Source organism: Callorhinchus milii, unplaced genomic scaffold (assembly GCF_018977255.1).
Source record: "Callorhinchus milii isolate IMCB2004 unplaced genomic scaffold, IMCB_Cmil_1.0 Scaffold14, whole genome shotgun sequence".
NCBI classification, from domain to species: domain Eukaryota; kingdom Metazoa; phylum Chordata; class Chondrichthyes; order Chimaeriformes; family Callorhinchidae; genus Callorhinchus; species Callorhinchus milii.
In genome coordinates this window covers 13,458,793-13,473,711 of record NW_024704755.1, presented here as the reverse complement: position 1 = coordinate 13,473,711, position 14,919 = coordinate 13,458,793, and the positions used below count along the sequence as shown (strand labels likewise).

Below are 14,919 nucleotides of genomic sequence, written 5' to 3'. Positions count from 1 at the left end.
AGGAGCAGGTTCAGCGCAGAGCACAGCACAGCACAAACCGCTTTTACTGACTAGAGAAAAGCTGAATGAACGTTAAAAGACGTAGAAGTTTACCTGCTCTCACACTCACACTGATGTCTCGGGATGGATCATGTTGGGAGCCGGGGTTAGGAACTCTCAGTGCTGGTATGTGGAGGACAGGCCTGGAGCCCGGAGTGCAGTGTGTGCACCATCCCCTCTCTCTCGCTCTCTCTGTCAGGCTTCAGTATCGGAGAGCTCTTGTCCTTCAGCCCACTTGAAACTGCCGAAAACATCAACAGAATCAGCACCAACCGGTCAGGCTGCTCTCGGAATGTGGCCGTGCCAGGAGCCTCCCAGCTCCACCCAGGCACAGCTCAGGAGCAAAAGGCAAACCCCCTCTTAAGTGTGAGGTGAGTAATGACGGGACTTCACACTGGCTCGGGGTGTGTGTGTATGTTGGTGTGCATTTATGTGAGGAGCTACACCCTCAGGGTGTGTGTCTGCTGTCAACCAACGCCCATGTGTGTGTACTCTGGCTACGTGACCAAGAATGCAAATAGACTTCCCCATCTTAGCTGAGAACAGCAACGATCTGTATTTGTTATAATGATGATCGTTGCCTTTTGATAAAGCACCTATAACATCGAAGCACCTCAAAGCGCTGTGCTAGGAATTGCTGTCGGTCCAAGTGACTGCTCAAAGTCAGTGAGGAATGATTGATGTTGAGTTGCATGTCTGTCCAGGCAGCCTGGCAAGTATTGTCATGCTGTTTATTCATGATTTGGCAAAGTTTAAGGTGAGAAAGGATAGGGTCTGGCATTGATTGCTTCACCTGCAGTATGGGGATACGCTGGTAGCTGGGAGGAAGGAGAGTATGTGGGTATGCGAGTATTTTGTGTGAGTGCGTGTATGAGAGAGTATTGTGTGTGTGTGTGTGTGTGTGTGTGTGTGTGATTATCATGAAAATGCATCATCAGGAATTTCAAATATGTCAGGCTGAGACAGAAATACCTGTTTTAATAGTAATAATAATAATAATCCTTGCATTTGATATAGCGCTTTTCACGTCGGGAGGACGTCCCAAAGCGCTTCACAGAACACACTGTAAAGTGATTTGACTGTATATTTGTGGGTGAACACGGCAGCCAATTGCGCATAGCAATGTCCCACAAACAGTCGTAGATTAAAAATGACCAATTTATTATTGTTTTTGGTTTTGGAGGGATTATTATTAGGCTCTGTGTGGAGTAAGGAAACTTGCCCAAGGTTTCGCCCTCTGCCTGGAATTGAACTCAGGTCTCTCACTTGCAAAGCGAGTGCTCTAACCACTGAGCTACAGGACTCAGTTTTAAAAAAAGTACAGTTACCAGGATGGGTGAGAGCCAGTCAGAATTTAATGTGCCACTGAGCCCATTCGGTAGAACAAATACTATACAAATACAAATAGAGTCATAAAATAATAATAATCCTTGCAATTGATATAGCAATTGTGGAGTCCTGTAGCTCAGTGGTTAGAGCACTCGCTTTGCAAGTGAGAGACCTGAGTTCAATTCCAGGCAGAGGGCAAAACCTTGGGCAAGTTTCCTTACTCCACACAGAGCCTTATAATAATCCCTCCAAAAACCAAAAACAATAATTAAAATTGGTCATTTTCAATCTACGACTGTTTGTGGGACATTGCTGTGCGCAATTGGCTGCCGCGTTCGCCCACAAATATACAGTCAATTCACTTTCAGTGTGTTCTGTGAAGCGCTTTGGGACGTCCTCCCGACGTGAAAAGCGCTATATCAAATGCAAGGATTATTATTATTATTGCGCCGTTCACATCTCAAAGTGCTTCACAGGATATACTGTAAAATGTAGTGTATTTTTTAGACAAATGCGACAGCCAATTTGCACACAATGATGTCCCATAAACAACCATGAATAACATCAAGAGGTTTAGTTTCTCATGGGAAGGAGGTGGCCTCTGACAATCCAGCGCTCCTTGTGAGGTTTGTGTGGAGTGTAAGCACTGGCGTGGGTTAGTTGGGCCGAATGGCTGGATTATCCCATGTCGCCCTCCAACACTGTGGTGGTGTGTCAGCCAAAACTCATGACAGTCTCCCACTGACACCATTCGAAAGAGAAGGGAAACTTCTCATAGTGTCTTTGGCCAATACATTGGATTGATCAGCAGCTTGCACTTGTATAAAACCTTTCCCTGAGAGACAGGAGCAAAGCCTTGTTCAGGCTATTGGGTCCATGGAGATTCAATAAGAGGAGCCCAGGAGTGTTCGTGTGTGAGAGAATCGTCAGAGCCCAGTGGAGTACCTCACCAGCACCGCTTTCTTCCACCTCCTACGCATCACCAGTCTCCGCCAATACCCCTCTCCGAAAGCTGCTGAAACCCTGGTCCGTGGCTTTGTCACCTCTCGGCTGGACTATTCAAATGCCCTCCTCTCCGGCCTCCCCTCCACTACCATTCATAAAATCCAGATTATTCAAAACTCTGCCTCCTGCATTCTCACCCGCACCAAACCCCGCTCCCTGATTAACCCAGTCTTTGCCAGACTGCACTGGCTGCCTGTCCCAGAGAGGATCGACTTGAAGATCCTCACCCTTGTCTTCAAATCCCTCCACTCCTCTGCACCCCCCCCAACCTCTCTGACCTCCTCTTCCTCAAAATAGTGTTCGTTGCCTTCATTCCTCCGGGTCTGGCCTCCTCCTTATCCCCCAAGTCCTCCGCTCCACCCTCAGGGGCCGTGCCTTCAGCCACTATGCCCCGAGGCTCTGGAACTCCCTTTGCCTCGCCCCCTCTCTTCCTATTTTCAGGGCTCTGCTGAAGACCTTTCTTTTCAACCGTACCTTTGGTCACTTTCCTTCCCTTCCCTTCCCCCTGGCTCGGCCCCGGGATCCGTTACTGTGAAGCGCTCTGAGATGCCGTCCGGCGTGGAGGGCGCTATATATATCGAAATTGTTGTTGTTGTTGTCTCATCGCCTACAAGTCACTGAACTGTTTTGAGTAGAACATTGAGGTGAGCACCCAAGCTTGAGATAAAAGGACGCTCAAAGCTTTGTTGCCCTGTGTTGCACATCTCGTTGGAAGAGTTGGAATCAACCTTTGCAATCTGTGCATTTCTATACGTAAACTGGCTGCTACATTTTGCCCATAAAATACGCAGTCGATCCACTTTATGGTGTATCCTTAGAAGCGCTTTGAGATCTCTTGATGACGTGATAAGGCAGCATATCAAATGCAAGGATTATTATCATCATTATTCCTTTTACAGTTCAATCACTCGGGTTTGATTAGACCATTAAGTTGCCCCAATCCTGAAGACTGCCATTATCCAGTACATTATACTGATGGTGTCTATTATGCAGCATTTCTTAATGAGATTTCTTAAGTAAGAAATTGGTGTGTGTCCTTCCACTGATCAGAGGTCAATCATATCAGGCCAACTCGAGAGAATCCCATCCTGAAAAGAGTCCGAGGAGGAGCTAGTTGCAGACTTGTGGATTTCCTAGTTAAGAAATATCGTAAAATAGACCCCAACTATGTTTGAAGTGAATGTTTTCAATAAAAATATAATAGGCTCTCAAAAATCATCCCCACCCTCCGAAAATTTATCCCTTTCCAACCCACTCAGTAAGGATATTTTCGGTCTCCTGTGTTTGCGACAATCACATTCCATTGTAGGCAAAGGGAAGCTTATCAGCCTCAGTGTTTACTCAGTCTGAACTCTCTGACCCAGTGACAAAGCAGAGCCAGAGAGATCTCTCAGTCAGTGCCCCTCAGATCCTCCCAGACAGCCTGAGAGGAGGGACGGGGAAATGAAAGACTGTCTTGAAGCACGGGTGGCTCTGGTGCTGGTGTTGGTGGCTCTGTGCGTTCAGGACTCGGACTCGTCCATGTTTTGGTTTGTCAATGTTTTCTTTCCACCCGTCGGCCCTGAAGACGCGAAGCTAAACCAGAGTGAAGGAGCCCCTATTGTAATTGGTGAGTGATGATAAAACACCTTACATTTGGGACATCTCAAGTGGAGAGGTGGAGTCCCGTAGCGTAGTGGATAGCGCGCTCGGCTCGCAAGCAAGAGGATCCGGGTTCGATACCCAGGCAGGGTGAAACTTTAGGTAAATTTCTTTACTCAGCACGCCTCTGTTAACCCGGCAGTAAGTAGGAACCCGGTTGTTGGTCGATTGGTGGATCGCTTTTCAGGAGTAATAATCCCTCCAAAAAATGTTTTAAATTTGTTTACTCAATCCACAACTGTGTGCCACTGCTCTGGGCCACCAAAGTACACAGTCGATTTATTTTACAATATATCCTGTTCAGTATTTTGAGGCGTCTCAACAAAGTGATAAGGCGCTGTATCAACCTCAACCCCTTATCAACCTGTTTGCTCCCTCCGCTTAGCAGGCTCCATCCTCCTCCACATTCCCCATCCGGTCCACCCCACCATCGGCGGTCAGGCCTTCAGCCTCTCTGCCCCCACCCTCTGGAACTCCATCCCACATTCCTTTTGCCACACTCCTCACTTGCCTCCTTCAAGACCCTCCTCTTTGATCGTGGCTTCGGCCACCTTCCTACCCTCTTTGCTCTCCCTGATCCCAACCATCCCCTTCGGGTCCTAATCCCTCACTGTTCAGTACTTTGGGACGTCCTCCCAATGTGAAAGGGCTCTACAAATGTAAAGCAGGGTGAGGGGGGTGCGGGGAGGAGTGGAGGCAGCTCACCTGAACATTATTATTGTTTGCTATGTGGCCATTTAACTAATAGGAAACTCAAGTGGTATCAGAGCTTCCAAAACTTTCCCAGGTGTTTGGGGTTTAGGTGTTGATGTGATCAATTACTTTGGCGCTTTGCTTTGCCCCACTCCCACCCCCAACTATGTAAAATCAAGTTGTGTGAGTGTGTGTGGGGATGACCCCAGTTGCTTCTAATTCTTGACTGGTTCCGGATTAAATGTCTCCTCATATCAACTCTCCCACTTTATAAATCTTATTCCAACCCTCAGAAGAAAACCAGTGAATAGAGTGGCGTCCATCACAGAGAGTGTTGCCTCCATCCTCTGTGTTTTTCTGGGATGCTGCTGTGCGCAATTGGCTGCATCGTTTCACCCACAAAATATACGGTCAATTCATTTGACCGTATATTCTGTGAAGCACTTTGAGACGTCTCGAAGACGTGATAAGGCGCTGTATCAAATGCAAGGATTATTATTATTATTATTATTATTTTCAGGGCTGCCTTTTAATGAATTCCCATGATGGCACCACAAGATTGGTCTGGATGAAGAAGTCCCTTCAGCCCATCTAATCTCATCCCTCCACAACAACCACCCTCCCTTAGGCCAGTGGTGCTAGACCATGTAGTGGCGGGAGGAGAGAGGGAAGAATTGATCCTCTCACTTTGCTTGACCTGTTCCAATTGTTGGATCTCTCCAGAACCGCTTGTTCTCTCTCTTGTTTAATTACACTAAACTCGAGAGGTTGTCTGCTACCTTGCTCAAGTGGTTACTTGCCCCACATGAGCCTGATCGGTGATAGTGAGTGAAAACAAGCTCCTGATCCACAGCCAAGCTCAACCCTCGCCCAACATCAACACGTGAGCTTTCAGCGGGAGTCTCTGTTACGAACACAAACCGTTCATGATTTTCTCTTCTCTAATTGTAGCACCGTTACCTAAGGCTAGAATCCACAACCTTCCGGCTCAGAGGCAAGAATGCTCACAACTGAGCCTGGCAGACCCCTAACAATGCTTTCAGCGTAGAACAACAGCAACAATAACAAATCACAGTTGCATATATAGTGCCTTTTGTGTTGGGAGGACGTCCCAAAGTCCTGGACAGTCAAGGATGTACACCTGAGCTGGGGGTTGGGATCAGGAGGGATGAACGCAAGGAGCTTGGGGATAGAGGGTGAGACCAGGAATCGTACCTGCGACATTCTAGTTATACAGCCCATTGCAGTGCCAGTTCATTCACCCGCTAGACTATCAGGGGAGCTGAGAAATGATTCACCCTGTGGTATCATAGCCTTTAGAGTATGGAACCTCAGTGTGGTTAACCTGTGAACTGCCTCAGTTTGGGCCAGGTTATAATTTAGCCATTAAACTAACAGCTTTATTATCTACCTGGCTCCCAAATAGACCTTGCAAACTTTGTCTTTGATTTGTGGTGATCCTTCAGCCATATTTCCCTCACTCTCTGGAACTCTCCCCAAATGTTTCTCCCGGGAGGAGAGAGCGGCGGATAATAGCAGCGGCGGTGTTCTGGAGGGATGAGATCAGATGGGCTGAGGGATCTTTTTCATCCAGACCGATCTTGTAGTGCCACCACCACCAACAAATCACATTTGTATTGCGCCTTTCATGTCAGAAGGAAGGCAATTCATTAAAATGCTTTCAAAACTCTGTTCAATAACCATAATATTCCTTGCATCTGACATTGCACCTTTCACTTTGGAAGGACTTCCCAAAGCCCTTCGCATGATTTACTGGAAAGCGTAGTGACTGCGTACTTTGTGGCAAACATGGCAACCTAATTTAAGCATAGCAATGTCCCACAAACGGCCTTGAAGTGAATGATTAATTTTATATGGGGGATTGTTGACCAGGATATCGGGACAGACTCCCTTCTCCTTTCAAATAGTGTCTTGGGATCTTTAACATCCATCTGAACAGACAGGACCTAATGGTCACATCCACAGGATGACACCACTGATAATGCCCTCTCTGCACTGCACTGTCAGTTCAAAGCCCTGACCTGGAGTTTGAGTCCCCAGCCTTCTGAGGCGCGAGTGCTGATACCTGAACCAGACTGACACCCGACTGTGCCTTCAATCATTTCGCACATTGCTCGGGCTCCCTACTCTTCTCTGCAAAGCACTTTGAAAACTTAGCTACGTGAAAGGTTCTATACAATTGCATAATTGTTGCATTAATGAGTGAAATGTTTATTCAATGTAATGAGTGAAGGGTTACCGAGAAATGTGAGCCGAGGCCATCTTTCTTCACGATATTACTGCCCAGAGTTTGATCTTTGTGCTCAAATAGAACTCTAACCCCTTGCTGCATGATTACAACTCAGAGGTCAGGTTTTATCACTGTCTATTGGGATGGATTTTGAGCTCTTGTCGAGAATGCTTTGGACTGTGACAATGCCAGTCTTTGAATGAAAGACAATGTAGAAACGTGCAGTGTTGACCTTTCACAAACTCATCTGAAATGACTGTAATGGGCTTCATAAACTAAGTGGTATTTTTCTTGTTTGTCTCTTCCTTCAATCTGTTCGTGAGGACAAAGCTAAGTGAATTGGTCCAGTCACTTAGCTTTGTCCTGTTCTGGAAGGCCCAAACCCAAAATTCCACCTGGTCTTAGCTTATAAGACTATTCTGTGTTGTGCTTTCAATGGCTAGCTATGTGATTTTAGCTGGTTAAACTGAAGCAGTTTCTCCAATGCACACTCTGGGGTCCCTAAGCCTTGGTTCTTGCCAGCCTGTGCCTAATAATTTTCACAATTAGGTAAGCAGAGTGCATCCCTCCAGGCAGAGAGTGCACATTGCATTCCATCTCAGCTGATCTTGAGACCTTGTGATAGAATTGAGTATTAATATATTGGTCACATTTTCTGCAGTGAAGTGACCAGCAGTAATCAAGCTCTCTATGTGGTCTCTTCTTTCAAAGTGCCTGGGAATATTGGAAATCAGCTGGAAGGGAAACTGAACAAGCCCAGCCTGGTCCATTGGCTCTGCATGAAGAAGACCCATGACTATGTCACACTCTGGCTCAACTTGAACACCTTCATGCCGATTGGAATTGACTGTTGGATTGATAATGTCAGGTAGTGCGAATATTTACATTCTTTTCTGTCATTATTAATAACAATCCTTGCATTTCATCCAGCACCTTATCACACCATGGGTCAGACCCCATCTGCAATACTGTGTTCAGTTTCGAGCACCGCACCTCAGGAAGGATATTTTGGCTCTGAAGAGGGTGCAGCGCAGATTCACCAGAATGATACCGGGGCTTAAAGGGTTAAATTATGCGGACAGGTTGCATAAACTTGGTCTGTATTTCCTCGAGTTTAAAAGGTTGAGGGTGATCTGATAGAGTTTTTTTTAAAAAATAATAAAGGGATTTGATAAGGTAGATACAGAGAAACTATTTCCTTTTGAAATAAGTAGGAAGTGGAAATCTGCATATGAGGTGTTACTGTTCCTATGAGGAAATCTGTCTATCGGGTGAACAGACAGCATTCTGTTCAGTCAGCACCAACTCAGTGTTTAATAGGGAGGTATGATGGGGGCTAGCATTCACCTATGATAGATGAGTTTTTTAAGCAATCGCTGCATGATACAGTGAGTGATGGTCCATACATTCACCACCCACTGACACTAGAGCTCATACAAACACTTGGCTGTTTGCCACCTACACGCAGGAATCACCCGCCAGTCATCACAACCCGAGGAAACGTAACATTCCTGGCGCTCGTTCCCTGATGGCAGAATACTGTGTGAACAAAAACTGTTCTGAAATCTAGTAGAGGGACATATTGCAGAACCCACCCTTGGGATGCACGAGACACGAGGTGTCAGCCTGGCTCAGTTGACAGCTGACAGAAGGTTGTGGGCTCAAGCCCCGCGTGGGGATTTGAGCTCACAGTCTAGACTGAAACTCCAGTACAGTGTTGGGAGAGCACTGTAATATTGGACTCTAAGCAGAATCCTGCCTGCAGATAAGGATTAATGGACAGTAGCACACACAGACTTCTTCACTAACAGTAACAGTTATTCTGTTCTGGGGTCTAATTGGCCAGACTGGTGCTTCTGTGTGTTCACCTTGTTTATTTCTCAGTTTTTGACACAAAGTGAACTTTTGTAGACTTGTTTACAATCAAACTACACGGAAATCCACCAACGCACCTGGAGTGGAGACCCGGGTTCCTGGCTTTGGGAAAACCTTCTCTGTGGAACATCTGGACAACATCCAACTGACAGGTATCATACTGGGGGGGCAAAAAGCTCTGAAGTGTCAATAAACTTGTCTCCTGTGAGCAACGTTCTCTTTAAATGTGTCGATTTCTGCCTCAAGGAACTGTCAAGTCTTCACCAACGCTGCTTTATAATAGGTATTTTAAAGATAAAACTTGCAGTAGTGCCTTATCAAGCTAAAGGGCTTCAGTCAAGAGGTAACTTTGAAGTGGAATGTATTATAGACAAAACAGCAGCAATAGCTCCCATTATTATAAAGCTTCCTTCAAGCTTGTAAGAGCACTTTACTGAGCTGGGGAGGGGGGGAGGGCAGATGACCATAAGCATGGACAAAGAGGGAGGTTTTCAGGTGGCTGTTGAAGGTAAACAGCGTATGAGACAGAGGGGTGGCAGGAGTTCCAGAAGATGGGAGCACAATAACCCAAGGCTCAATGTCAAATGCGAGGATGATATTATTCTCTAAACTGTACAATGAGGGAGTGGGGACACAAGCTCAGAAGGGGGAGAGTGAATCTGTTCCTATTTTCCTGTGTGTGACCTATGGCATATTGTGCTGTTGGCTGGCCTTTTGGAACATAAGAACATGAGAAATGCTGGACGAAAAAAGACCAAGGTCCATCTAGTTCGCCTTCCACCTTCCTGGCGGTCGCATGCACATATGTCCCAAACTACTTATGTACTATATCCCATAATGTTATTTCCTTAAAGAAAACTATCTATGGGGAAGAATCAACACTTCCATCTTCCTAGGGAGCCTGTTCCACAGGTTCACTATTCGCTCACTGAAATAGCGTTTTCGTAGATTAGTTCTGAATATACCGCCCCCCCGACCTTCAATCGCAGGCTGTGTCCTCTGGTTTTACTATTCTGGACAAGTTGAAACAGCCTGTCATGATCTACATTGGCTCGCCCCTTTAGAATTTTAAAGATAGCAATCATGTCACCTCTCAATCTTCTCTTTTCTTGATTGGCTCCCATCAGCACTTCCTCACCTCATGCGCTGACAGCATCACCATCCATGGTCGCACACCTCACCTTACTAAGCCAGTCCGGAACCTTGGGGTCTTGTTTGACCCTCAACTTTCCTTTCTACCCCATATATGTGCCATGACCCACTCTGCCTTCCCCCACCTCCACAACCTCCGTCATTGTCTCACGCCGCAGGTCGCTGAAACCCTCATACACACCTTCATCACATCGAAGCTCGACTATACAGATTCACTGCTTGTTGGCCTGCCCAACTCCTCCCTCCACAGGCTGCGGATCATCCAGAGCTCTGCAGCCCGTGTCCTCTCCCGCACCAGGTTCCGTGACCCTATCACCCCCATTCTTGTCCATCTTCACTGGCTTCCCATCACACAGAGGATACAGTTCAAGATCCTGGTCCTCATGTTCAAACCAATACACGGTCTTGCTCCCCTCATCTCTCCGACCTCCTGACGCCCTACCACCCCTGTTCACTCCCTACCCCAACCCCCAGGGTCCAAAACTCTGTCTGTCCAGCATCTTGGGACATCCTCCTGACGTGAAAGGCACTATATAAATGTAATTTTATTGTTTTCGTTGTTGTTTCCAGCATGAACATGCCCAATTTATTTAGTCAGGCTATGAACGGAAGCTGCTGTTGTGTTTTCACACAGGCTATCTGCACACGCTGGTGCAGTCCTTGGTGAACCTGGGCTACGTTCGAGATGAGACTGTGCGGGCAGCTCCCTACGACTGGAGATTCGCATCAAGTAAGTCCAGAGAGCTCGGTGCAATCCGTGGGCTCGACCGACGATGCTGAACGTACTGAATTTGGCAACGTAAGAACTGTACAGCTGTGAACAAATGGCTGTCACGTTTTGCCCACAAAATTCACTTTACAGTATAAACTGTGAAGCGCTTTGAGTCGTCTCAACAATGTGATAAGGCGCTATATCAAATTCAAGGATTCTAATTATTTCAGATGACTTCCCATTTCAGATTGACACAATGAGGTGGTTTGATAGGTGCCATACATGTGAGAGGGGCTATACACATGCACAAGTTATCGTCAACGTCTCCAGGGCATGTGGGGGAAATGTTCCAATTTTACAAGGTGGCTCTTGCAATGTGGTTTTCACACGTGGTGCTTTTCTGCTTCACAGTTGAACAAGAGGAGTATTTCCACAAACTGAAGAACCTGATAGAAGAAATGTACACCTCTTACAGGAAGCCCGTGTATCTGCTAGGCCACAGCTTGGGCTGCCTGCACCTCTTACACTTCCTGAACAACCAACCCCAAGCATGGAAAGACAAGTTCATTCATGGATTCATATCGCTCGGTGGGCTGTGGGGCGGAGCCATTAAATCGCTCAGGGTCCTGGCCTCAGGTATCAATTTGCCCGGGGATTGTAATCGGCTTATTACACCCACAACACCTGGACAGTGTCACAGCTGGAATCATGCGCTGATGCTCTTGTGTTCCTTGTAATTGTGAAACTCTTTCCCAATTTTACGTCCATCTCGCTCCCTCTCACCCTGCTCCCTCTTCCTCTGCCCCCTATCCCTTGCCCCTAACCCCTCTGCACCTGTTTTCAAAACCCTCCAAAAAAACCTACCTCGTCAATCTTGCCTTCAGGCACTTCCTCTGAACCCACCTTTCTTCCCACCTTGCCCTGGAAACCCTGCAAAGCACTTTGAAACCTTTCCTAAGAATTATTATTGGTATTGATGGTCCCAAACCCAAGAGAAAGAAAGTAATGCAAGACAGGCCTCACCTCTTCTCCAAGGTGGGACCTCCAAAGGGATTTTTCTGGGACATGTATGTGTTTTTCAAACACTTACTTTCTTTGACAGGAGACAACTATGGCGTGTCTCTTCTTCCACCCATGAAGGTCCGAATACAGCAACGAACAACCACAACTAACCCCTGGATCCTGCCCACCAAGCAGGCCTGGCCCCCCGAGCACATCTTCATCTCCACGCCCACCTACAACTACACGTATGATGACTACAGAAAGTTCTTCAGTGATATCGAGTACGAGGACGGCTGGTTCAAGTGGCAGGACAGCAAAGAGCTGCTCTCTAACCTGCCCGCGCCAGGCGTGGAGGTTTACTGTGTGTACGGTATCGGAGTGCCCACACCGGTGACTTACATATATGACGAACACTTTCCCAACGCCCAGCCTGTGGGGTTTCTCTACGAAGACGGCGATAACACCGTGAGCACCAGAAGCCTGTCTCTGTGCAAAGGATGGAAGGAGCAGCAGAAGCAGAAAGTTCACGTCATCGAGTATCCTGGCCTGCAGCACTTGGATATAGTTTACAGCAACCAAACACTGACTCTCATTGAGGATATTGTGCTGGGGTCCTATTCCGAATCCTATTCTGAACGTCAACACGAACCTAGCAACTAGACCTCGGTGATGGGACAAGGCAGGGCCATGTCGCACAATCCTTTCCAGTTCTTTATCGATACCAAACCCACAGCTTGGCCAGAAGCAGCTTTTTGCCTGGGGGAACGGTCAAAGCATCCAAGGAACTCTTCATTACAACAATCCCATTCTCTGCTAAATCAGCGTCAGACTGGCTCAGTTGGTACTTTTGCTACTGAGTCAGGAGGTTTTAAGTTTAAGCTCCATGTCGGGACTTTGAGCTCATAGTCTGTCTCTCCAGTGCTGTGTTGAGGCAAATCACAACATCATCGGAAGTGCTCTGTTTCGAATAAGACGTTAAGCCAATGTCCCGTCTGCCTGTTCAGGTGGACGTAAAGATCCCACACCACTCTTCGAAAAATGAAGAGAGTTTCCCTCATCTGGTGTCTTGGCCAACAATCCCCCAAATACAATTTATAACTCACTTCATGGCTGTTTGCAGACACTACTGTGCATAAATTGGCAGCCACATTTGCCTAAAAATACACAGGCACTACATTGTACAGTACATCCCATGACAAACTTTGGAATGTTTCAGAGTGTAATAAGAGTTAACATCAGAGGAAGAGATTATTATTGTTAGATTATCTGCCATCTACAACATTCTAATGTCATTAATATTTATATGCAGAAATTTTGGACTTTCCTAGCCATAAATTCTTGAAACCCGTCCATTTAAACAGGAATGATTACTTCAGACATGGTTTGGTTTTAGCAGTGATTTCAATAAATGGGATTTATTCTCTGGGAAACCTATCTTGTTTTTTTTAAAAATCTTTGACAATTTTTAAAGAATCTCAAAGGCAACGTTGAGTTCTGTCTCAACTCTTTCAGCCTCTGGGCAAGGCTTACAGTTCTCAAGACAGACCATTAGGTGGAGACATTGTAAAGGAGGGAAGGACTGTATTCTCAATCTATTGTGGCTGTATTTTGTGGCAGCCAAATTTTTGCACAGCAATGTCCTACAAACAGCCATGAACTGAGTGACCAATTTTTTACTAGGCGGTTGTTGGACAGGACCTCCGACAATGCAACACACCCTCAGCGCTGCATTGGGAGGTCAGCCTCAACTCTGAGCTCGAAGTCTCTACGTGACCCACAACCTTCTGCCTAGGAGATGAGGGTACTACCAACTGAGCTTGGGTTACACACATAACTAGGGTGGAATGTGTGGTGGGGGGGGAGGAAGCAGAAACAATATCTGGGTGTGCAAAACAAATCAAAGGCTCCTTGCAGCCTGCAGGAATATGATGGAAAAGAATATGCATATGAAATTTCTAAATCTGTAAGAAATGCAGTATTTTTGTTTAAAAATAAAGCAAACCTTTCTGACTTTAGAGTTTGTGAAAGATTTGAGCCCAACCAACCCCAATCTGGTCCCACCCCTAGTTCAGGTATAGTTAAGCACCTTGGGACGTCCTCCTGACTTGAAAGGTGCTATATAAATGTAAATTTGTATTGTACTGTCACTGGCATGAAATTAACTGCTGTAATTTAGAGCGAATGTTGTTGCACCTGTGGGATGTCCTATATAATGGAGCTTTGTTGGAGCTTCAATTTATGTAAATTTCAAATTACATTTTTTTAAAAAAAGGAGTCCATTTTTTGGATACACTTCATTGATTCGCTGTTACAATATCCTGTTTACTATTAAGATCCCATGACACTATTCGAAAAAAGAAATGGGAGTTTCTCCCAGCATCCTGGCCAACAATCTCCCAGATACAAATCTTGTGTATTGTTGGCCAATCATTTATTTGTCATTCACTTTATGGCTGTTTGTGAGACATTGTGTGCAAATTGACTGCTGTGTTCGCCAGGAAATACACAGTAAATCCTGTGAAGCCCTTCCTGATATTTCAACGATGTGGTAAGGCACTATATTGATGCAAGGATAAATATTATTATCACCGTGACTGCTAGGTGCGAACAGTGAGAGGTAATTGAGGTCTGGCCTATCTTTAACTTTATTTTTTAATGTTGTCACTGGTCACAGATAGTCACTGGTCTGACCTTCACCCCTCTGTATGTAATATGTCGAGATTCTAGATCTGCTTTCAAAGGACATTTCTAACCTGACTATTTTGTCTCAAAATCTAAGGTCGTGCGAAACTGTGGAATATTCTTAAATTCAGCCGATTCATCACAGTTCAAAAAGAACCGGCTTCCAAATTACAACTAAATTTCAGAACTTTCCACAAATCTGTGTGGTTCTTAAATCTTAAGACGCAGGGGTTTCATAGGCTAAGACTAGGTGGAATTTCCAGCCAGCATTTCATGATGCTTTTTCCTACTGATGGGAGGACTGGTGTTCTGGAAGGATTAGATCAGATGGGCCGAAGGGCCTTCTTCATCCAATCCTCTCTCATGATCTTCTGTGGACCTTTGTGGGTCGAACCACTATAATACAACTGCTTCTTGTGTGTGATTGGTACATCAGTGACAGCAAATGCTGGCTCCCAAGTCTGATCTTAACATGTTTCGAGTGTTGTATATTTTGTAGCTTATGATGTAAGAGACAATCAGAATCATAAATGTCTTG

At 45.8% G+C, this 14,919-nt stretch overlaps 1 protein-coding gene across 1 annotated transcript; it reads left to right on the top strand.

Annotated features, from left to right (window-relative positions):
• Window positions 1–3,794: 3,794 nt before the first annotated feature.
• lcat (lecithin-cholesterol acyltransferase) lies at window positions 3,795–13,604 on the top strand. Its single transcript, XM_007907597.2, has 6 exons — window positions 3,795–3,982; window positions 7,670–7,826; window positions 8,870–8,985; window positions 10,620–10,715; window positions 11,109–11,333; window positions 11,800–13,604. The coding sequence occupies exons 1-6, from the start codon at window positions 3,817–3,819 to the stop codon at window positions 12,357–12,359; spliced, it is 1,320 nt and encodes a 439-aa protein (XP_007905788.1). The 5' UTR covers window positions 3,795–3,816; the 3' UTR covers window positions 12,360–13,604.
• Window positions 13,605–14,919: the final 1,315 nt, after the last annotated feature.